At 45.4% G+C, this 25,930-nt stretch overlaps 1 protein-coding gene across 5 annotated transcripts in view; it reads right to left on the bottom strand.

Moving 5' to 3' along the window:
- atrx (ATRX chromatin remodeler) overlaps positions 1-25,930 on the bottom strand; it is a 56,749-nt gene that overhangs the window by 11,101 nt on the left and 19,718 nt on the right. For all 5 annotated transcript variants that reach the window (XM_034291707.1, XM_034291708.1, XM_034291705.1 and 2 more), the window contains exons 15-28: positions 25,061-25,170; positions 23,825-23,971; positions 23,349-23,526; positions 22,660-22,797; positions 21,055-21,230; positions 20,431-20,548; positions 13,597-13,727; positions 12,991-13,085; positions 12,629-12,768; positions 11,546-11,693; positions 10,840-10,940; positions 7,222-7,330; positions 6,881-7,058; positions 3,524-3,715 (exon numbers count right to left, since the gene is read on the bottom strand). In XM_034291707.1, coding sequence (XP_034147598.1) covers positions 3,524-3,715; positions 6,881-7,058; positions 7,222-7,330; positions 10,840-10,940; positions 11,546-11,693; positions 12,629-12,768; positions 12,991-13,085; positions 13,597-13,727; positions 20,431-20,548; positions 21,055-21,230; positions 22,660-22,797; positions 23,349-23,526; positions 23,825-23,971; positions 25,061-25,170 — 1,961 coding nt within the window. The remainder of the gene's footprint in view (positions 1-3,523; positions 3,716-6,880; positions 7,059-7,221; positions 7,331-10,839; positions 10,941-11,545; positions 11,694-12,628; positions 12,769-12,990; positions 13,086-13,596; positions 13,728-20,430; positions 20,549-21,054; positions 21,231-22,659; positions 22,798-23,348; positions 23,527-23,824; positions 23,972-25,060; positions 25,171-25,930) is intronic.

Here is a 25,930-nt window from a genome sequence, read left to right as displayed (position 1 = left end):
GTTGTTTTGTAGAAGGGAACTCAATCTAGGGAAGTAGTCTGGCTTTTGATCAGTGTGATTTTGAAGTTGTGCAAGAGTGTGCGTTGTGTGTGAGTTAGTTCGTCCATGTGTGTTTGAGAATTTGTTTCTCAGTGCAAGAAAAGTGTGCGCGCAGTGTGTGTGTTGGGGTCTATGGAAAAATTAGCAGAACATGCCAGCAGCTCTCTAACTAATGGAAACCAGGGTAGAATCAGAACAGAGACCCCACAAGGCCCTAGTGAGGACATGAGAACAGAGACCCCACAAGGCCCTAATGAGGACATGAGAAGAGACCCCACAAGGCCCTAGTGAGGACATGAGAAGAGACCCCACAAGGCCCTAGTGAGGACATGAGAAGAGACCCCACAAGGCCCTAGTGAGGACATGAGAAGAGACCCCACAAGGCCCTAGTGAGGACATGAGAAGAGACCGCACAAGGCCCTAGTGAGGACATGAGAAGAGACCGCACAAGGCCCTAGTGAGGACATGAGAAGAGACCACACAAGGCCCTAGTGAGGACATGAGAAGAGACCACACAAGGCCCTAGTGAGGACATGAGAAGAGACCCCACAAGGCCCTAGTGAGGACATGAGAAGAGACCCCACAAGGCCCTAGTGAGGACATGAGAAGAGACCTCACAAGGCCCTAGTGAGAACATGAGAAGAGACCCCACAAGGCCCTAGTGAGAACATGAGAAGAGACCCCACAAAGCCCTAGTGAGAACATGAGAAGAGACCACACAAGGTCCTAGTGAGGACATGAGTAGAGACCCCAAATAAGGACTGGGGAAAAGAAACTGCTGGTTCAGTGTACTTACTAGAGGGAGTCTTTAAAGGAGTTTGGTGTAGTGTTATGCTTAGAGCCCAGTCCTGTACTAGGGTTAGAGTCCAGTCAGTCCAGTCCTGTACTAGGGTTAGAGCCCAGTCTGTCCAGTTCTAGGGTTAGAGTCCAGTCAGTCCAGTCCTGTACTAGGGTTAGAGTCCAGTCAGTCCAGTCCTGTACTAGGGTTAGAGCCCAGTCTGTCCAGTTCTAGGGTTAGGGGTGGTGTCAATATGGGCCAGTACATTTCCTTCTCATAAATACTAGGGGCTGCCCCTCCTCGCCTTCTTTTTTCTCCAGCGATGTGGTCCGGCAACTGACGTGTGTGTGTGAGTGTGTGTTCATGTGTATTTGTGTGTGTTCCTGTGTATCTGTGTGTTCCTGTGTGAGTGTGTTCATGTGTATGTGTGTGTTCCTGTGTGTGTGTGTGTGTGTGTGTGTGTGTGTTGGGGCGTCTCTTGGGTAAGTGGGTCCCTCTGCTTTGTCATTAGGAGATCAGCAGCTTCCTTTGTCTCTGATTAGTGTTGTTCACTATTGTGGAGCTGCAGAGGGCTGTGTCCCAACCGGCAGAACCCCCCCCGGCCCCCTACCCTCTCCCCCGGACCAGGGCTCCCATAGTGGTCTGGTAAGGGTGGGGCACGGCGGAGGGAATAGAATGCCATTTGGAAGGCGGACAAAGTCAGTCTTAAGGAGAGGGCTAATGATACCCCACCAGGTGGAGTGGGGGGGTTAGACAAGAAAAACAACTTTACACAGCTCCTTTGAACATCAGGAGACAGAACAGTGACTCAGATTACCAGATGGAGAGAAAGAGGTGGAGGAGGAAGGAGATGAGATGAACCGAGGAGGTGGGGGGGGGCAGAGAGGGGGGGGAGAAAGAGGGAGAGGAGTGTGTGACAACATGTAGAGCTACTTCACCACAACAGACAATGTGGTTCTGAGGGGAAAGTCATCTTTCGTCAGTTCTGCTTGTTAAACTATCATTGTTAAACCCACATCTCTCCTCCGCTCCTCCTCTGTGCTTCATGGTCAGATGTGTTTGGCCTGACAACTTTCCCAGTTCACCTGATCTACCTGGGAATGTAGCTTAACCCAACATTTGACTAGAGACTGTATTAATACCATAGTATGTCTGTCTGCACGTCTGTCTGTCTGCACGTCTGTCTGTCTGCACGTCTGTGTCTGCACGTCTGTGTCTGCACGTCTGTGTCTGCACGTCTGTGTCTGCACGTCTGTGTCTGCACGTCTGTGTCTGCACGTCTGTGTCTGCACGTCTGTGTCTGCACGTCTGTGTCTGCACGTCTGTGTCTGCACGTCTGTGTCTGCACGTCTGTCCGTCTGTCTGTGTCCGTCTGTCTGTCTGTGTCCGTCTGTCTGTGTGTGTCTGTACTTCTGTCTGTCTATCTGTGTCTGTCTGTACGTCTGTCTGTCTGTACTTCTGTCTGTCTATCTGTGTGTCTGTCTGTACGTCTGTCTGTCTGTACTTCTGTCTGTCTATCTGTGTCTGTCTGTACTTCTGTCTGTACTTCTGTCTGTCTGTACTTCTGTCTCCGTCTGTCTGTCTGTCTCCGTCTGTCTGTCGGTCTCCGTCTGTCTGTCGGTCTCCGTCTGTCTGTCTGACTAGAAACTGTATTAATACCATAGTACATCTGTCTGTCTATCTGTCTGACTAGAGACTGCATTATTATCATAGTCTGTCTGTCTGTATTAAAACTATAATCAAGACTAATCAGTAGATGTGGTGGAGCAGCTGTGTGGTTCTGACTGGCGTTCGAAAAGCTGAGATCGTTAAACACCAAGGACCCGAAGGGCTGAACCAGACAGTCCCAACGCACCCCAGGGAGGAGAGGAGGAAACGAAAAGGGCTGGAGGAGGACGAAGCCCAACTGGACAGAGGGATCAACAACAGGATTTATCACGGTGCTTAAGTTCAAAGGTACTTTGTACCAGTAACCTGTTACACATATTCAACCGGAAGATGCAGGAGAACGTCTTGGCATTTAAAGGTTACTAGCTGGATGTTGAGTGAATTATACTGCAGTGTCTTTAATGAGGGTTTAAAGCCAGTCCTGAGAACTAGACCTGTTCCTCCACAGGGGCTCAGTATGGCCCTGAATTTCTGTTGGCCGCACCTTCTGAAATTGTAAGAATGGGCTGAATCTGCAAATTAATGACGTAGTTTAGCTACATCTCACTGCGTCTCTTTGGCTAAATATTCTCTTCCTGGATTGTATTACTTTCTTTATGATTATAATTCATTTAAATTGATTAGTTTCACCATGAAACCCTGAACTATTTCTAGAAGCACATTGACAGACGTGTTTGTTTTAATTACACTGCTGCTCTATAACTTTTACCTTTACAGAGTTGAAAACAATATCACAACTTAATTCTTTACTCAGATGTTTGTTTCAAATATAAATAAGGTTTATCACACGCTTGTACGCACACACACGCATGCAGACAGAGCGTGTGTGGTCTGCAGGATGGATAAGACAATCTTCAGCAAGTGTGAAGAAACATAAAAGTTGTAACTTGACACTGACTGCATTTGTCAATAGTACATCTCCCGCGTCCCCCATAACGCAGCATGATTTACAGAGTTAAAAGGTTTTCGCCTGCGATACAGCTCACATGAGACACGTCTGTCCATGACAGATGACAGACCCCGGGAGCTAACACAGACCTTGGGCAACACGGGCGTAGATCTCTTGCTCTTCTTGCCAGTGGGGTCATCCAGCAGGTCCGGCTCAAAGGTATAGAGTTCTGTCAGTTCATTCATGGTGAAGTGTCTTTCAATCTGCTGCTGGTCCACCACCCGGAAAGACAGAGACTGTTTGGCCACCTGTCGGTCGTAGATCTTCTCCTCCATGGTTCCCTGCAGAGGGGGGGAGAGGATAGAGACGTGGCTAGTACTTTGACCAGAAGAAACTATGCCTGACGTGAACAAAAATGTTACATAATTAGGTAGACCCTTGTATTCACACCAATGGACCACTCCTCTTCATGCACTACTGACTTGCTATATCAGGCAGATAGGCATTGAGGCTTTCAGTTACGGTCCTATTGAGTGTGTAAGAACGTGCTAAACGACCAGAGCCACTGAGCTGATTATGGTCGTGGGTGCCAGGTCTGCCAGCTCTAATATCTCAGAATTCGCCACATCCAGTTGTTTTCAGAGAATAACGCAACAAAAAAAATATATTAAACCACTCCATATGCTGTAGACCAGTGGACAGAAACAGCATGCTGATGACAAGGTTTGAAGGAGAACAGCAAGAAGTGTGCAAGCTGTCCAGCGCATAACGACCCAGTAACAACACAGCGTGCAGTGGTGTCAATGGGTAGTGCAGTGCACTCTGGGTAAAATTCCTAAAGGGATACACTCCATAGAAACACTGCAGCTTAAATTAAGTAACATGGAGCATATTATTACAAACCATTTTCTTTATTTGGAGGTGACAAACTTGTAATATATAGCTCTGACATCATGGCACAAACATTGCCAGAAGAAATGTTGTTCTGTGAGCAGACTCCCTAACTTTCCCGGGGAGACAGATTTTGCAGCACATTTTAGAGCTACAACACAACAGGCTTGATGTTCAGATTGCTACAATGATTAAAATACACAGAAGCGACTGTGAATCAATGTCACCTGTTTTGATGCAAATGAAAGTGACAACAGACACACTGAAGAGGCAACAGCAAGACAACCCCCAAAAAGGGAATGGTTTTGCAGGTGGTGGCCACAGACAACTGCTCTCTCCTTATCTGTCTTATCTCCTTATGATTATTCTCTAATTTTGTGTTTTGCTAGTGACCTTGTCACTACTGGTAGCTTGAGGCCGTACCTGCAGCCCATTCAGGTTTTGCAGGTAGTCCAGCTCCTCAAGGATGGCACATCCATACGAGCCATCACAAGAAGGTTTGCTGTGTCTCAGTACAGTCTCAAGAGCATGGAGGAGATACAGTACCAAAAGACAGTTACCACGAGACTTCACAGATGAGAGCAGGTTCACACTGAGCACATGTCAGACGCAGTGGTGAACATTATGCTGCCTGCAACATCATCCAGCATGACCGGTTTGGCGGTGGGTCAGTGATGGTCTGGGGAGGCATGTCCTTGAAGGGTCACAGACCTCCACATTCTAGCCAACAGTAACCTGACTGCTGTTAGTTACCGGAATGAAATCCTCAGACCCACTGTCAGACCTTACGCTGGGGCAGTGGGACCTGGGTTCCTCCTGGTGCAGGACAATGCCTGGCCTCATGTGGCCAGAGTGTGTAGGCAGTTCCTGGATGGCAAAGGCATTGATGCCACTGACTGGCCCTCATGTTCCCCAGACCTGAATCCAGTTGAGAACCTCTGGGACATAAAGTATTGGTGCATCCAACACCACCAAGTAGCACCACAGACTGCTCAGGAGCTTACTGATGCCCTGATCCAGGTCTGGAAGGAGATCCCCCAGGGCACCATCAATCGTCTCATCAGGAGCATGCCCAGACATTGTCAGGAGTGCATTCAGGCACATGGGGGCCGTGCACACTACTGAGTCACATTATGAGTTGCCGTGATGCAATTCACACAAGTTGGAACAGCCTGTGATTTCAATTGTTTACTTAGATTTTTGTGAGAGTTGTGTGAGTTTGAATCCAGCCTTCAATCAGTTACTGATTTTGGTTTCTATTGACAGTTGTTACGTCATGTACCGTTAAGATTTAGATTTTTAATATATTTCATTCATTGACACCCAATGGGTGATTTAAATTTCCCCTTAATTTCTTTCAGCAGTGTAACTTCCTTCCAACATCTATTTTCAATATAATTGGCAAATTACTTAATTGATTCATTGTGCGCTTCATGCATTAAACAGTTGCTGTATTTTTTTGGCACCTTTTCGATCATCATGGAATTTCAACCATTAAACCGTCTGAATGCTGATGATGGCAAATGCATGAACATAAGGGTGATGACTGGTTGCAAGCCTGCTGGACGGAACCAGAGCAAAGCGTTACACAATTCTCCATTCATCTCCCTCCTGGATTCTTATCTCTTCTTTATAAAAAAAAATCTTTGATCTAAAATTGGCTACTGAGTGAATAATTTGGAGACTTGGGTAATATGTAGAACTTGCGGTTTGCTAGCATGTCTGGCTAGCCCCCAACATTCCCAGAGTTCCATTGCTTGTTACGTCAACCTCCTCGCAACGCTGGCCAACTCCGGGGCACAACAGCCCAACCAGGACCCAAACACGTCTGTACGTGTCCACTTGGTTCCTTCTCATAACCAAAATGTCCTGACACCACATGACAACAGGAAACATGCTGAAATGTCCTGACACCACATGACAACAGGAAACATGCTGAAATGTCCTGACATCCCATGACAACAGGAAACATGCTGAAATGTCCTGACATCCCATGACAACAGGAAACATGCTGAAATGTCCTGACACCACATGACAACAGGAAACATGCTGAAATGTCCTGACATCCCATGAAATATCATAGAAAGGTGTGGTTTTGTCTTTCACAGTTTTCCACCTCTATAACGATCAAACTAAACATGGTGAAGCTGCGTTTAGCACTGTACAAAACTGGAATAAACTACCAGAAGATGTTAGATGTGCCCCAAACATATACATTTTAAAATCCAGGTTAAAAACACTTCTCTTCTCACGTGCCTATGACTGAGCACTTAAACTTAACCACATTGTTTAGCCTTATAGCTTCCTATGTTTTTACCCCATTTTTAATCTTTATGATGTATTCATTTGTTTTTATGTTTTCATTTGAGTATTTGTTTTTATGTTATTGTACTTTCATATATTTTACTTTGTAAAGCACATTGAATTGCTTCGATGTATGAATTGTGCTATATAAATAAACTTGCCTTATATCTGTTTTACTGAACATGCTACCACAAAACAAATCAATCATATCATCAACAGTGTCACTTTCATTTGCCTTGTTTTATTTGGAACCCCATAGGGGTATTTTTAGATGAATTAATAGTGAATTGACCATCCAACTGATTGATTACCTGAGCTAGGAATCGGTAGACATAGCAAGTCTTGAGCTGTCCGAAGCGATAGACCCTGAAGATGCTCTGGATGTCATATGAGGGGTTCCAGGAAGCGTCGAAGATAATGACACGGTTCGCTCCTATTAGATTGATACCCAGAGACCCAGCCTTAGTGGAGATCAGGAACAGTCGCCCACTGTGGAGAGGAGAGTTAGAGGAGATGGGGATTCAAGCAACTTCCTCTCATGCAACACGTCTTTACTTTGGTCAGATATTTCTAACAATATTCTACGGCAAGGGTGGTTTCTACTATGATGGTCTTAATTGAATGTCGACTGCAGAATATAAGAGTGTTCTACCGAACGTTGCTGCTGTCATTGAACTCCTCAGCCCACTTCTTCCTGTGCTGAGCGTTGGTGGAACCATCCAGACGGTAGTAGTCAATGTTCCGGAACCACTTCCCCTCACCTGTAGAAGATTACACACTGTCAGACTACATTTCCCACAATGCCAGGAAGTGACAAATTTTTCCCAGAACTACATCCAGAGGGAAATACTATGGTTAGAATGCTGATTTAAAATAGTATTCATCATATAATCAGCATGTTTCGCATCTAGGCCCATTCTCAAAATTGCAATATGCAGTTGCTACACCCACTTCTCAATTTTAAATGCGCCAATTGTTTTTCTTAAAAAGCATAGATTAGACATTCCGTGTGAGTGTAGCTCAGCTGTCATTTTTGTAAAGGAAAGACCAATAGGAAGCCCTAGTTCCAAACCAATGACAAGAAATGCCCAGTTCCAAACCAGCATGGGTGTAAAGGTGTAGATATCCATAGCGTAAAGGATGTTCGGTTCAGTACGCGCTGTGATCTGAATGAATATAGTCCAGTTTTAACCACACGTTACTTTTTTGTGTGTGAAACTAACATTCTAAACCCCATGGAGACGGATCCTGGAACAGTAACATTGCAACCGAAGTAGCCTAGAACATGTAACCAGAGGTGGCCAACAGCCAATCAGAAAAGGCCTGTCTGGTATACTTTTCCGCTGGTTCCCTTTACAATAGTTCCTACCATCATACCATCTTTCCTATAGCAAAACGGACGAAAATGTTATCATTCATATCATTGGTTGGGAATACTACTAATAAAAGGGAAGACATTTAATTTGGTATTTTAAAGCTACGCCGCCATTAAATAAAGAAACAATAGCTACAAAACCAGCTGTTATATCTCCTATAGAGCAATTCCAATTTTCATTAACTAATTATCGGGTATTATACCTGTGTGAATTGAACTACTACTACTACTACTATGTAGCTATACTAGCTAGCAAGCTACTGGAGCTATTAAACATGAACTCCCGGCATTGATAAACACAACAAAGTGTACACGCCCAAAAGCAGCTAGCGATGAGCAAATCAAGCAAAAGGTCTACAGCAGATGGACATCCCCAGTTAGACTAGCTCTCTATAGCTAGCAACAAGGAACCCTAAGCTAACATTAGCAAGGCTAAGAATTATGTAGAATTCTGAGTTAGCTTTTATTGGAACAGGTAATTCTATTTTTCCTATTATTATTCTGAACTTCATACTCTATCGGTCATTGGTGCGGAACCGCTTTGCAAAATGCTGTACAATAGTTTTTTTAACCGACAAAATCCTACCACGTGCGTGCTTTAATTACAGTGGCAATGGCCAAAGTTTATAACTTTGTAATAAATGAAATGTTATGTTTAGCATGTCTTTTTCCACTGTACCGAAATCATACCAAACCCTGACTTAAAATTTTCGGTACGTACCGAACCGTGACTTTTACATGTTCCAAACCAATGCCAAGATAGGCCTAGTTCCAAACCTTACTTGAATTCTAAGAGTAGAGGTCTATGATTCAAAGCTCTCAGCGAAGTTACAGAGAAAAGGCCTGAACTTGGAGGACAGCATCTGGAGATGAACAGCTTGTTACATGTAAACTAAAGTACAACCAGAACAAAGACAGTGGAGGCCGGGCCTCTTGGGCAGTGTTCAGCATTTACTATAGCCTACACACGCACGCACACACACACACACACACACACACACGTGCACACACACACAAACGTGCACACATGAATGAACGCGCAAACACGAATGATCGCGCAAACACGAATGAACGCGCACGCGAACACGAACAAACGTGCGACGCGCACACACTCACACAGCACCGCGCACGCGTACACACACACACACGGCCGTGAACACGCACACACACACGCCGGCCTGCTTCAGAACTCTAACGTTCAGTATGTTTCCAATTAAGATGCTGTGATCTTTTCATTACAAATTGCAAACCCTTAAGCAAACTTTTGTTGGGGGGTGAAATTAAAAAAAGTCAAGGTCTAATCAATTTAAAAAAGAAAGTAATAACAGATGCAGAGGTTTAATTAAGAACATGACCTTACATCAGTGGCAGTGTGTGTGTGTTGACAGCACTGGCATAGACTGATATGAAGAGTGTGTAGAAGTACACGTGTTTCACATGGAGGCTGTTGGAAATGTATGTGTGTTGCATATGAAAGTGCCTCATTCTGTCCAGCAGTAACACATTCTGATGTAGAACGGTTGTAGAGCAGCTAAACCACAACACCCTGCCAACTGGACAGGAAGCACACCTAATAAATGGGACCCTACAGTCTGCACACTGCCACTCCTTTGACCACGGTCAAAGACGTTACACTATTTAGTGTATAGTATGCCGTTTGGGACACCTGGGGTCAGTCCAGCAGTGGGTAAATAATTATATCGAGTCTGATGTAATTAACATGTTGGTGTAATTATATTGAGTCTGATGTAATTAACATGCAGGTGTAATTAAATTGAGTCTGATGTAATTAACATGTTGGTGTAATTATATTGAGTCTGATGTAATTAACATGCAGGTGTAATTAAATTGAGTCTGATGTAATAAAGCTGTAGGTGTAATTATATTGAGTCTGATGTAATTAACATGTAGGTGTAATTATATTGAGTCTGATGTAATAAAGCTGTAGGTGTAATTATATTGAGTGTGATGTAATAAACAAGCAGGTGTAATTATATTGAGTGTGATGTTATAAACATGCAGGTGTAATTATATTGAGTGTGATGTAATAAACATGTAGGCATAATATATTGTGTGATGTAATAAACATGCAGGTGTAATTATATTGAGTGTGATGTAATAAACATGTAGGCATAATATATTGTGTCATGTAATAAACATGCAGGTGTAATTATATTGAGTGTGATGTAATAAACATGCAGGTGTAATTATATTGAGTGTGATGTTATAAACATGTAGGCGTAATATATTGTGTGATGTAATAAAGAATCATTTAATCTTTTTTTATAACTTGACCATTATTTAAATGACCAGGCAAGTTGATTAAGAACCAATTATTTGTTCCAGCAACAACCCGTGGGTACTGTTAGAGAGGGGGAGGAGGAGCAGTTAGGGTTGTCTGGCTCAGTCACAGACCCACATAGCTTCCAACTTGACAGTGGTAGATTAAGCATGTAGGTCTAATATAGAACCAGAACCTATAACAAGTTAGGGGCTTGTTGTGTGGACGGGCTCAGGACAAGACTGTGTGTTTAGGCCAGCTACCATTCTCTTTGGCTAGGGTCCAGGGCTAAGTTTCCAGGGTCCAGGGCTAACTTTCTAGGGTCCAGGGCTAACTTTCTAGGGTCCAGGGCTAACTTTCTAGGGTCCAGGACTTAGTTTCCAGGGCCCAGGGCTTAGTTTCTAGGGTCCAGGGCTAACTTTCTAGGGTCCAGGGCTAACTTTCTAGGGTCTAGGGCTAACTTTCTAGGGTCCATGACTAACTTTCTAGGGTCCAGGGCTAACTTTCCAGGGTCCAGGGCTAACTTTCCAGGGTCCAGGGCTAACTTTCTAGGGCCCTGGGCTAACTTTCTAGGGTCCAGGGCACAGGGTCTAGGTTGTGGATTTTGTGGGTACCTTTATAAGGAGAGGGTTTCTCTTCTTCTTTGGCCCGGCCAGCCAGCTCCAGGAAGTCTTCAATCAGGTCCAGAGAGATCAGAGACTGGCTGAATACAAGACTGGAGAGACAGAGAGAGAGAGTGGGAGAGAGAGAGGGAGAGGTCACAGGTTATGAAGCCCTGTAAACAACATTTCTGAGGTGAACATGGCCCTATGCGTGAACTTGTGTCACTGTGGTTTAATTAAAAAAGATTATGCATCTTTATAACAATGCAACTTTATTTACTACGTTTTGAAGAAAAATATAATGTGACCATTACGTAAAGATATACAATCAATTGCATTTGTTTGGAATCAGTTCCCTTTCAAAAAATGTATTCTATAAGCACAGTGATTTTCAGGCTACATACTTACATAAATAAACAATAAAAACACTTCCTTGTGAACGCAGACAACCAGGTTCATGCTGCCAAATGTTTGACGTTTCTTTGAATTTTCAACTTTCCCTGGCATGACGAATAGAAGCCCTGAGGATTTTATTAATCAAACTATTTGAATGACTCAATGAATTGTGACAGTTGTAGTAAATCTGGCCCTGGGCCCATCACTATACAATCATTAAACACTGAAACGTTCCAACCAAACAATTTAAAACCACTTAGTTCTGCTGTTCTACAGTACACATGGTCGCATCGTAAATACAGCATTTGGTTGCTGGTCTTACACTTTGTCTTCCACCTCTTCGGCCATGCGGAGAATCTCAAACAGCAGCACCATCTTCCCAGAATGCTCCAGGATCTCAGAGTCGGCCTCAGTCACAAACTCCTTGTGCCAGTCTGGGCTCCTGGTGCCAGGGCTGGACGCTGGGCGGACTGGTGAGGGGACAGAGGCCAAAGGTAAAAGGGGCAATTACTGCTAAAGCGTTTGCCAAATCCCAGTTTGGTGGACTGAGGTACGGTAACTGACACAAGGAGTTCAGCATCATAATGAAGCTCTTTGCAATTGTGTCCCAATAATAATACAATTGTTTCAAAGTCACAGGTCTCATATGGTAACAAAAATAAAAGCAACTTGGTCACCCCAAATTTATTTCCTTCTTCAAATATACATGAGAATTTAAAGTAACTGTAAAAAACTTTCAGGCTCAACATGTACAGACCTATATCTTCAGGCTCAACATGTACAGACCTATATCTTCAGGCTCTATGCAAATACCTTTCATCTTCAGGCACTAATTAAATTCCTTTCCTCTTCTGGCTCTATGTAAATATACTTATCTTCAGGCTTTATGTATATATACTTTCATCTTCAGGCTCTATTTATCTACCTCCTTCTTCAGGCTCTATTTATCTACTTCCTTCTTCAGGCTCTATTTATCTACCTCCTTCTTCAGGCTCTATTTATCTACCTCCTTCTTCGGGCTCTATTTATCTACCTCCTTCTTCAGGATCTATTTATCTACCTCCTTCTTCAGGCTCTATTTATCTACCTTCTTCAGGCTCGATCTACTTACCTCCTTCTTCGGGCTCTATTTATCTACCTCCTTCTTCAGGCTCTATTTATCTACCTTCTTCAGGCTCGATCTACCTACCTCCTTCTTCGGGCTCTATTTATCTACCTCCTTCTTCAGGCTCTATCTATCTACCTCCTTCTACAGGCTCTATTTATCTACCTCCTTCTTTGGGCTCTATTTATCTACCTCCTTCTACAGGCTCTATTTATCTACCTCCTTCTTCGGGCTCTATTTATCTACCTCCTTCTACAGGCTCTATTTATCTACCTCCTTCTACAGGCTCTATTTATCTACCTTCTTCTTCAGGCTCGGCCCGGTTGCGGCTGGAAGGGTCCCCCCCTCTAGAACTGGTGTTCCAATCTTTTATCACCTCCAGAGCATCACTGTCACTGTCATCACTCCCCTTCTTCTTCGACTTTCCTTGCTTCTTCTTCCTACAGAGTTGGAGAGGGAGGTGGCGATGGAGGGGGGTGAAAGGAGGTGATAATACAGTATAGTGATAGAATTGATGTTAACATACAGTGCCTACAGAAAGTATTCAGACACCTTTACATTTACATTTTATTCTCTGAGGTCTTTGTACTGGGTTAGCGTCCACGGGGTGCTGTGGCGTTTATGGGTATGGCGATAGCGTAATGATTTTATTGTGAGTTTACTTTTTCGGCTTCTCATCCTCTGAAGTCATGCTCATAGAAGACTCTTCTGTCTCTGAGGCGATGAACTCATCCATGCTATCTTCATCAAAGTACCCCTGGAAGACAACACCAACGTAATAAAGGGGAGGCTTCAGAAGTATGAGCAGTGGATTGTAGGAAAGACACTGTATGTGTGATGGTATCTCGGGTCGGCCTACCACATAATCCCCCCACGCGCAGAGGGGGTACAGGTTCATTGTGATTTGGATATGCTGAATCATAAGTTGCCCGTTTCAGCTCATCGGTAACAACTTGTTTTGACTGGCTCCAGACTGATGCTGATACAACGCAAACTGGCTAGCAGGTGACTGGCTAACTAGCCAACCAACCTACCGACTGAAATAATGTATAAGAGAAACAACATGTGGTGTTCAAGATGTGCACTTTGATGATTTCAATGAACATTGGGAGACTAAATATAGCAGACAGGTGGTCTACTGGCCCATCTGTTCTGCCCCAAAACAACAAACATGTTTACTGCCAACAGAAACTGAATGAGCGCAGACAGTTCACGTAAGATGCGTGTAGGTTCACCTGTGGATTAGATGGCATGTGTGCGATCCTCACCTTATTTTCCTTGCTGATGTAGTCAAGCTGCAGGCACCAGGGATGGGTCCAGATTCTGCTGAGCATCTGGAAGTCCTGGAAGAGTTTAGTCCCAGCTCTTCCCCGACCCCCCTCCACCACGCTCCCTGCACCTGCACACGGAGAGACACTGTGTCTTTGCTGTGTTTGGGGATGTGTGTTGGGCATGTGCTTGGTCTGTGTTTGGGGATGTGTGTTGGGCATGTGCTTGGTCTGTGTTTGGGGATGTGTGTTGGGCATGTGCTTGGTCTGTGTTTGGGGATGTGTGTTGGGCATGTGCTTGGTCTGTGTTTGGGGATGTGTGTTGGGCATGTGCTTGGTCTGTGTTTGGGGATGTGTGTTGGGCATGTGCTTGGTCTGTGTTTGGGGATGTGTGTTGGGCATGTGCTTGGTCTGTGTTTGGGGATGTGTGTTGGGCATGTGCTTGGTCTGTGTTTGGGGATGTGTGTTGGGCATGTGCTTGGTCTGTGTTTGGGGATGTGTGTTAGGCATGTGCTTGGTCTGTGTTTGGGGATGTGTGTTGGGCATGTGCTTGGTCTGTGTTTGGGGATGTGTTTGGGGATGTGTGTTGGGCATGTGCTTGGTCTGTGTTTGGGGATGTGTGTTGGGCATGTGCTTGGTCTGTGTTTGGGGATGTGTTTGGGGATGTGTGTTGGGCATGTGCTTGGTCTGTGTTTGGGGATGTGTGTTGGGCATGTGCTTGGTCTGCGTGTGGTGTGTTTATTACAAAGCGATGTTGGAGCGGCGGTACTGCCTAGTCTCCAACACCATGGCAGAACCATCTTATACTTTGCAAACACATGGCCGTTCTGTTCCACTGTGATGTCACAAGCTGAGGTGAACAAGAAACCAGGCAAGCCTAGTTCAGCCGGCCCGCAATAAAGTGTTGCCATCTCGAGATTCGAACCCCGGTTGCCCACATAAAAGGCTGTGTTGTTAACCACTACACCACAGAGCTCTACATTTGTCTACATTAGTCTGCCAAAGCTAGTTCATGGCATAAGAAAGTATTTTTTTTCTTTCATGGCAAAACAATGTACTTTTTTCCTTCATTCTTGAATTACATTTATACAATAACTATCAATAAAGGCGATGGCAACTAACTTTTTCTTCAAGTGAAAAGACGAGAAAATCGTGGAATTTAACAGAAATAATGAATAAATGTCATTGCTCTCAATAGATTTGAACGTAGGTCTTCCATAAGAGAGACATTGTCGTTAACCACTACGCCACGACATCACACGTTTCAGCAGTCACTAGACTCCATTGAGGATTGTATCTACTAACTTCCTAGGAATAATCATAAGAATTGAGCAATTGCTAGCGAGAATGAAGATGAACTATTCCATGCCAGAAACAGTCGCAATATAATCGTATACAGTTTCAGTTAAGGCTTAAGATATCGTAACTTCTGTAGGTTGAACCCAGCATATGTTTTTGTCTATCCTGACCCAAAACGCATGCATGGATGCGTACTTCGAAAATCCACCAGAAACAGTCGCAATATAACGGTAATCTGTTTTATTTCAGGTTTACTATAACGTAGATAATAACTAAAGTTTTCATCTATACAAAATAACTCAATGTGTACTTCACTTCTCCTGCATGGAGATACGAACTCGGGACCTATAGTTCACAAGTCCGCTTCTCTAACCAATACGCTATTTAACAATCAGTCAGTCAGTCAGCCAGCCACTCAGTCAGTCAGTCAGTCACTCAGTCAGTCACTCAGTCAGTCACTCAGTCAGAGGCATTTGCTATTCTTAGGCTCCGCTTACGCAGTCTGGCAGAAATAAAGCGATACGTGGCTTTTATGAGACAACCAGGTATTTTGTCAAACCCTTAAATCAGTTCACCTGACTCCTTCCCCAACCTGGATTATTAACTGTTGAGTTGAATCAGGTGTGATTTCTCTGGAATACAGTCCTAGATGAGAGGATACACTCCCACAGTAGACTACTCTATCCTCACGCCAGCAGAATAAGGGCTGATCCCACATGCTGGAGGCTCTGAGGTTTGGTAGGAGGGGGGGCAATAAGAAGCAGTCTAGAGGTCGGTGGTCCTGAGGCCTTGGGTCTGGGGGGGCCCCACCACGCAGACACACACACACACCACGCAGACATACACACCACGCAGACACACACACACACACCACGCAGACATACACACACCACGCAGACACACACACACCACGCAGACATACACACCACGCAGACACACACACACCACGCAGACACACACACACACACCACGCAGACATACACACACCACGCAGACACACACACACACCACGCAGACATACACACCACGCAGACACACACACACCACGCAGACACACACACACACACCACGCAGACACACACACACACACCACGCAGACATACACACACCACGCAGACACACACACACACCACGCAGACATACACACCACGCAGACACACACACACACACCACGCAGACACACACACCACGCAGACACACACACACACACACACACACCACGCAGACATACACACCACGCAGACACACACACACACCACGCACACACACACACACACCACGCAGACATACACACCACGCAGACACACACACACACCACGCACACACACACACACACACCACGCAGACATACACACCACGCAGACACACACACACACACCACGCAGACACACACACACCACGCAGACATACACACACCACGCAGACACACACACACACACCACGCAGACACACACACACACACACCACGCAGACACACACACCACGCAGACACACACACACACACCACGCAGACATACACACACACCACGCAGACACACACACACACACACACCACGCAGACATACACACCACGCAGACACACACACACACCACGCAGACATACACACACACCACGCAGACATACACACCACGCAGACACACACACACACCACGCAGACATACACACACCACGCAGACACACACACACACACCACGCAGACACACACACACACACCACGCAGACATACACACCACGCAGACACACACACACACCACGCAGACATACACACACACACCACGCAGACATACACACCACGCAGACACACACACACACACCACGCAGACACACACACACCACGCAGACATACACACCACGCAGACATACACACCACGCAGACACACACACACACACCACGCAGACATACACACCACGCAGACACACACACACACCACGCAGACACACACACACACACCACGCAGACACACACACACCACGCAGACACACACACACACACCACGCAGACACACACACACCACGCAGACACACACACACCACGCAGACACACAAACACACACAAACCACACAGACACACACACACACACACCACGCAGACACACACACACCACGCAGACACACACACACCACGCAGACACACACACACACACCACGCAGACACACACACACACACCACGCAGACACACACACCACGCAGACACACAAACACACACAAACCACACAGACACACACACACACACACACACACCACGCAGACACACACACACCACGCAAGACACACACACACACACCACGCAGACACACACACCACGCAGACACACACACACACACACAGCACGCAGACACACACACACCACGCAAGACACACACACACCACGCAGACACACACACACACCACGCAGACACACACACACCACGCAGACACACACACACACACCACGCAGACACACACACACACACCACGCAGACACACACACCACACAGACACACACACACCACGCAGACACACACACACCACGCAGACACACACACACCACGCAAGACACACACACACCACGCAAGACACACACACACACACACCACGCAGACACACAAACACACACAAACCACACAGACACACACACCACGCAGACACACACACACACACACACACACCACGCAGACAGACACACACACACACACACCACGCAGACACACACACACACACACCACGCAGACACACACACACACACACCACGCAGACACACACACACACCACGCAGACACACACACACACCACGCAGACACACACACACACACACCATGCAGACACACACACACACCATGCAGACACACACACACACACACCATGCAGACACACACACACACACACACACCACGCAGACACACACACACACACACACACACACCACGCAGACACACACACACACACACACACACACCACGCAGACACACACACACACACACCATGCAGACACACACACACACCATGCAGACACACACACACACACACACACCACGCAGACACACACACACACACACACACCACGCAGACACACACACACACACACACACCACGCAGACACACACACACACACACACACACACCACGCAGACACACACACACACCACACAGACACACACACTAATGAGCCAGTGGACAGACCCCTCTCCTCCTACATTCCTCATTCTCCCTCCCAGAGCTCTTCATTAGAGGTAGATGTGGGAAACGAGGTTCTATCCCGCCCGGCCCGAGGCGTTCTGCCAGCTGTCACACCCACCCACGGGGACCTAAAATTCCAGACAAAAAACGTATTTTCCCAAAAACTAACCTAAACCTCAGCCAAACTATGAGCGTTTCATCATAAATGTTAGTGATGTGAAAAATTGAAATTCTAAACTGTTAAATGGCAGTACAATATGTAAACGACGAATTTCGTAAATGATATGCAAAACCACAGTGAACAACAACGTCCTGAGCCCGGCAATGCAAACATAAGAGGGAAATTAATTTAAGATTAAACGCCACCACGACCAAGATCTGTTAGCAATGGTTTTGAGACAAATCTTCAAATGATTCGACAAGGCCTTCATCCAGGGCTCCACTGAGATAACTACCTCATAAATCCCAGAACACTGTTACCTAGCAACTACACAGCAATAAAACAGAAGGGCTATCGAACACTGATAAAACTCTTCAAATGTATGTGTGTTTGTTTCTTTCCCATTTCTTCTAAACATTTTTGACCCCAGGTTGTTTATAACATTCGGACCACTTCTAATTCAACCCTAATACCCGAAGCAGCCTCTGTTCTGATGAGGATTTCCCTGCAGGGACGAGCTTTCCCTGTGGAAACACGGCCCTCGTCAGCCACACCTGTCACCACACTGAGCCGCCATGCACCGCAGGAGCCCGGGGGGGTCGGGACAAATTGGGGGAAATACCAAATGAACCGGGGGATTTGGGCAAGTCTCTCCCAAGTGGTGTCAGGACCAGTTATGTCGGACGGGGCAGGGCAGGATTTCCAAACATTAAAGCTTTAACACTGACCTGGCACACCTGAGTGAATTGCTCAAAAGCCTGGTGATTATTGGACTAACTGAATCAGGAATCCCAGTTTAGGGTTAAAAACTAAATGTGAAAGTCTGGCAAGGCCGGTAGAGAGGTTTGGGAAACCCTGATGTACTGCTGAGGGGTCTCCAAACTTTTTGAAAACATGTCACAAGCTAATCCTTTTTTTCCTATTACAATTTTCATTGCTTTCAATTAGGCACATTCCTCTCCTTTCCGCTGAAACCGTTCCCAACTCATTAACGTACAAGAGGTAGTTATGCACTAAAACTAAACCCAACTCATTAATGTACAAAAGGTAGTTCTGCACTAAAACTAAACCCAACTCATTAACGTACAAGAGGTAGTTATGCACTAAAACTAAACCCAACTCATTAACGTACAAGAGGTAGTTCTGCACTAAAACTGATCCCAACTCATTAATGTACAAAAGGTAGTTCTGCACTAAAACTGATCCCAACTCATTAATGTACAAAAGGTAGTTATGCACTAAAACTGATCCCAACTCATTAATGTACAAGAGGTAGTTCTGCACTAAAACTGATCCCAACTCATTAATGTACAAAAGGTAGTTATGCACTAAAACTGATCCCAACTCATTAATGTACAAGAGGTAGTTCTGCACTAAAACTAAACCCAACTCATTAACGTACAAGAGGTAGTTCTGCACTAAAACTGATCCCAACTCATTAACGTACAAGAGGTAGTTCTGCACTAAAACTAAACCCAACTCATTAACGTTCAAGAGGTAGTTCTGCACTAAAACTGATCCCAACTCATTAACGTACAAGAGGCAGTTCTGCGCTAAAACTGTTTAATGTACAAGGAAGGCCTTGATACAGTGGTTCTCAAATGTTTCCTCCACATATTGTTACACAACATGAAACCATACATTGCCCTCTATTTTTACAAGCTTCCAAGGCCGTGGCGCAGAGAAGCATCCCCACAGCATGATGCTTCCACCACCACGCTTCAAAGTAGGTATGGCTTTCTCAGGATGATTTGTAGCGTTAGGCTTGGACGTACATATAGGGGGAAACTCATTAGACCGCATAATCTTCTTCCACATTGTCTCAGAGTCTCCCACATACTCTCTGGCAAACTCTAGTGAACATTTTATGCATGTTATTTACTTTATGCCACTCTCCCATAAAGGCAACAGTTGTGAAGCAGCCAGGCTTTAACCTGACTCCATTCACCTAATTACATAACATCTAAACATAACTGGTCGAACCACGACTCATTATGCGTATTTATGCGTATTATAACAAACACACTTACAAAATCTATTTTCTATTTGGAATAATTTAGAACAACTAACACACTACTTTTCACTTTGCCATTACGGTTCGGGGGCAGGGGTCATGGGTGTAGGGGGCAGGGGTCATGGGTGTAGGGGTCAGGGGTCATGGGTGTAGGGGTCAGGGGTCATGGGTGTAGGGGTCAGGGCCCAGGGTGTAGTCTTTACCTGTTAAGTGTTCCAGGTAGTATCGATAGAGGGTACACTGGATGGGAGTGACTCGGACAGATATCACATACTCATGTTTTGGAGGCAGGAATTTGGTCAGGGCAGAATAATCTCTTCTCTGTGGAATGAGAGAAAGTGACAGAGGAACTAGGTCAAGGCAGAGGCATCTCTGTGGCAAAAAAAGTACAGGGAGGAACAAAATTATTTGAGAAGGATTAATAAACTTTAAAAAGTATGATTTTCACAAGAACATTTCACACAAACACACGCACCATACCTGAACACAACTGTCAAGCATCTCAAACCCACAACATACCTGAACACATGTTAAGCATCTCAAACCCACACACCATACACATCTGTCAAGCACCTCAAACCCACACACCATACCTGAACACATCCATTAAGCATCTCAAACCCACAACGTACCTGAACACATCTGACAAGCATCTCAAACCCACAACGTACCTGAACACATCTGACAAGCATCTCAAACCCACAACGTACCTGAACACATCTGACAAGCATCTCAAACCCACAACGTACCTGAACACATCTGACAAGCATCTCAAACCCACATTGTACCGGAACACATCCGTTAAGCATTTCAAACCCACACCATACCTGAACACATCCGTTGAGCATCTCGTAGAGGATGTGAGCCCTCTTCTTCATGATACGTACATCCTGGTCTGTGGAGTCAGCAGCCTGACCGTTCTGGATGGGGTTGACGAAACGGTTTCTAAACTCCTTGACTGAACCAAGAAGGTTCTCCTTGATGAAGTTCACCATGCAGTGGTCTGGACAGGGTTAAAGACACACACAAACAAGTGTAAATAAACATATATTTCCAATTTTCCCTAACTGAACCCTCAATAACCTAACCATTATGCAATGACTCAACCCTTAAACCTAACTGAACCCTCAATAACCTAACCATTATGCAATGACTCAACCCTTAACCTTAAACCTAACTGAACCCTCAATTACCTAACCATTATGCAACAGCTCAACCCTTAACCTTTTCACGCGCTAGTTTCAAACATCTCTTAATAGCCCCCCAGCATGAGTTCTTTTGTAGGTGATTTCAGTATTTCAGAATTTGATTATGACGTCACAATACATTTACAGCTACCCCAAAGCACCACGCTGCTATCTACTTATGTATCCAATTTCTGATTTGGACAGGCTAAAATCAAATTCGCAAACGACTACCGGCAATAATACTGTTAAAAAGTATGCTGAATAATTATTGACCTTTTTTTTGAGGATGGGGGCGCAAAAGGTACTGGTACGCTTCACTCATATCAATAAAACATATGCTAACTATCAGAAAATCATTTATTTACATTATTATGCAGAAGCTCTCAAAAGTTAATGACGAATTATGAATTCTGATTCTTACATATTTAGTAATGGACAAATATAATCTGTGAAAAATTGGTTTTTGAAGACAATGTTGAGTGTTTTAGCTACATCGCAGTGTTTTATCTTATCACCTTTATATTTGGTTAATAAACAATCATGGTAGCGCCCACAAACATTACCTACCTTCTGTAACTTCTAGAAGGTTTTTACCCATGATTTTGACCGGCTGTCAACTCTCCCAGGATGTGGTGAGTAGTTCTAGTCACTAATATCTTTTGTTTTTGTGTCAGACATTGTATGATTTAGCAGAATATGACCTTGGTGGTTTTGGCTGTGTGTTGGTAAGTAAGTAACCCTTCTTGTCCCAGTTTGGATGGTTTCTACTTTGTTAATTTCATAGTGTAAATCCTTTTCCTTCCTTGGACCACTTTTGATAGGTACTGACCACCGCAGACCGGGAAACCCCCACAAGGGCTGTATCAACTTTGAGGACAGAAGGTTCACTTGCTGCCTAATATATCCCACCCACTGACAGGTGCCATGATAACGAGATCATCAGTGTTATTCACTTCACCTGTCGGTGTAAAGTTTTAAACACAGACAGGTGAAGCTAAATGTGAGTAAATACTAATGTGGTCTGATCACTTGTACCCAGATGTTCTAATGGTGCTTTCTAACCACACAGGTGTGATCGTACGCATCAAAGGGTTAATGCCTAAACTTTGACTCTAACCCTAAACTTTGTGAGGAATGGCCAAATGTCATTTCACAAGAATTTCCTTGTTAAACTGTCGCAGTGAGGATCTTCCATCCTCACAAAGATAGTAAAACAGGAACCCAAAACACATACGCGCAACGTACACTCTATCAGGTTGTTCTGCAGTGGGGTTCCAGTGAGAACCACTCTTCGCCGGGTCCGGATAGAGTTCATGGCTTTGGAGACAGCCGACGACTCATTCTTCAGGATGTGGCCCTCGTCACAGAACACGAAGTCTGGCCCTGGGGGAAGGACAACGGTTCAGAAAGCTGTGACGATCAACTGTGTCTGTCTGTGTGTGTGTGTGTGTGTGTGTGTGTCTGTGTGACTGTCTGTGTGTGTGTGTGTGTGTGTGTGTGTGTGTGTGTCTGTGTGACTGTCTGTGTGTGTGTCTGTGTCTGTCTGTGTGTGTGTGTGTGTGTGTGTCTGTGTGACTGTCTGTGTGTGTGTGTGTCTGTGTGTCTGTCTGTGTGTGTGTGTGTGTGTGTGTGTGTGTGTGTGTGTGTGTGTCTGTGTGTGTGTGTGTCTGTGTGTGTGTGTCTGTGTGACTGTCTGTGTGTGTGTGTGTGTGTGTGTGTGTGTGTGTCTGTGTGACTGTCTGTGTGTGTGTCTGTGTCTGTCTGTGTGTGTGTGTGTGTGTGTGTCTGTGTGACTGTCTGTGTGTGTGTGTGTCTGTGTGTCTGTCTGTGTGTGTGTGTCTGTGTGTTGTGTGTGTGTGTGTGTGTGTGTGTGTGTGTGTGTGTCTGTGTGTGTGTGTGTCTGTGTGTGTGTGTGTGTGTGTGTGTCTGCCCACCAGGATCGACCAGCGTCTTCTGGAAGGTCTCTTTGAGCTTCTTGCTCTTGATGTTGCGTCCCTGCGTGAGGTTGCGGTACATCTCGTAGCCGATGATCATGATGCCTCCATCCTCCTGCCATCGCTGCAGGGCGTACGCCCGTTCCTGAGGGCGCTTCACCGTGGCCAGCTCAGTCACCTACACACACACACACAAACACACACACAGTTAATACAAACACACACACACACACAGTTCATACAAACACACACACACACACACAGTTAAAAACACACACAGTTCATACAAGCACACACACAGTTAATACAAACAGACACACACACACACACACACACAGTTAATACACAAACACACAGTTCAAACACAAACACACCAATATCACCAGACCAGTCATAATCATCACCAGACATAATCATCACCAGTCATAATCATCATCAGACATAATCATCATAACTAGATATCATGGAATGTTTACCTCCAGGCTCTCCTCGTCCTTAAAGCCAAACTGCCACTTCTCAAACTCATTGAGCCAGTTGAGAACAGTGTTGAGGGGACAAACAATGAGAGCAGTGGAGAACTCTAACTTCTCACACAACAGGAGGGTATGCACCAAGGTCACCACCTAAACATGTAGAGACAGACTGGTCAGAAAGGCACCACTGAGATATACAGAGACAGACTGGTCAGAGAGGGACCACTGACATATACAGAGACAGACTGGTCAGAGAGGGACCACTGACATATACAGAGACAGACTGGTCAGAGAGGACCACTGACATATACAGAGACAGACTGGTCAGAGAGGACCACTGACATATACAGAGACAGACTGGTCAGAGAGGGACCACTGACATATACAGAGACTGACTGGTCAGAGAGGACCACTGACATATACAGAGACAGACTGGTCAGAGAGGGACCACTGACATATACAGAGACAGACTGGTCAGAGAGGGACCACTGACATATACAGAGACAGACTGGTCAGAGAGGACCACTGACATATACAGAGACAGACTGGTCAGAGAGGGACCACTGACATATACAGAGACAGACTGGTCAGAGGAGAACCACTGACATATACAGAGACAGACTGGTCAGAGGGAGAAAGCTAACTTCGCAGAGCATTATGTTACTCTAGCAGCAGCAGTGTTTGGAGAAGTGTCACTGCCTAGTGGCCAGCACTGGTAAGGACAGGGTCAGATATTAGGCATGAATAGGAGGTAGACTCAGACAGTATAGGAATGAGTCAGACCGGTCCCAGAGATGAACACCACCATGTTTTCAGATTCACAGAGGGCTACTGAGCTACTTATTGGCCAGCCCCACAGAGGGGCCCGCCAGGACCAAGATATCTTACCAACTAAGAAATTCTGGTAAGGGTGGGGGCATTAAGCAGACCAGCTCACCCCATAACCCCGCCCCCGGGCCAGAACAGTCCGAGGTCTCTACCTATGGACCCCGCTGGCTGACTCTAAGCTTCTAAACAGCAGCATCTAGTGGACGGTACAGGAATTGCGGTCAGAAAACCAACCTAATTTACTGCTACAGACATGGAGAGAGGAGGAACAAGGGCAGATAAAAACCCATTCAGTGTATTCTTTCACCGATTCCATGGCAAATGAACATTAAAAACTGGGTATGTCCGAAGAAAAAACTAAAAATAAGTGTGTAGAGCCGAGGGAGAGGAATGTTGGGAGGTTGTCCTGACCTGGAGCGTCTTGCCCAGACCCATGCAGTGAGCCAGGATACAGCCGGATCCAGAGCTGGTCTTGGTCTTCTTCACAGACTCACAGCAGCAGTCCCACATGAACTGGACACCTATAGGAGCAACACACACAAACAGCAAACCACTAGATGACTTCACTGGAGTGGAGTTGGACAAGGAGAAACCTCACAGTTCTAGTTAGTGTCTCAGTTAGCCGAGCTAACATCAGCTAGCTAGCTTAACCAGTTAATCTACTGTATGTAACAACAAACACTTCACTCGCATTCGTGTTTGTAGAGTTTCTTATCTTTCAATAACTTGTAGTACGAACCACTGAGTCTAGAGACCTTAAGGATCCATCCTCTCTAGCACAGCCCCTGTTCATCACAACGTTAAGTTGTCCCTTACCGTCAACCTGATGTGGTTTCAGTTTGGTGACCCCCCCATCACAACGTTAAGTTGTCCCTTACCGTCAACCTGATGTGGTTTCAGTTTGGTGACCCCCCCATCACAACATTAAGTTGTCCCTTACCGTCAACCTGATGTGGTTTCAGTTTGGTGACCCCCCCATCACAACGTTAAGTTGTCCCTTACCGTCAACCTGATGTGGTTTCAGTTTGGTGACCCCCCCATCACAACGTTAAGTTGTCCCTTACCGTCAACCTGATGTGGTTTCAGTTTGGTGACCCCCCCATCACAACATTAAGTTGTCCCTTACCGTCAACCTGATGTGGTTTCAGTTTGGTGACCCCCCCATCACAACGTTAAGTTGTCCCTTACCGTCAACCTGATGTGGTTTCAGTTTGGTGACCCCCCCCATCACAACGTTAAGTTGTCCCTTACCGTCAACCTGATGTGGTTTCAGTTTGGTGA

The sequence above is a fragment of the Esox lucius genome, chromosome 4 (genome assembly GCF_011004845.1).
Source record: "Esox lucius isolate fEsoLuc1 chromosome 4, fEsoLuc1.pri, whole genome shotgun sequence".
NCBI lineage: Eukaryota > Metazoa > Chordata > Actinopteri > Esociformes > Esocidae > Esox > Esox lucius.
The sequence above is the reverse complement of the archived record's forward strand: the minus strand, read 5'-3'. Positions and strand labels throughout refer to the sequence as shown.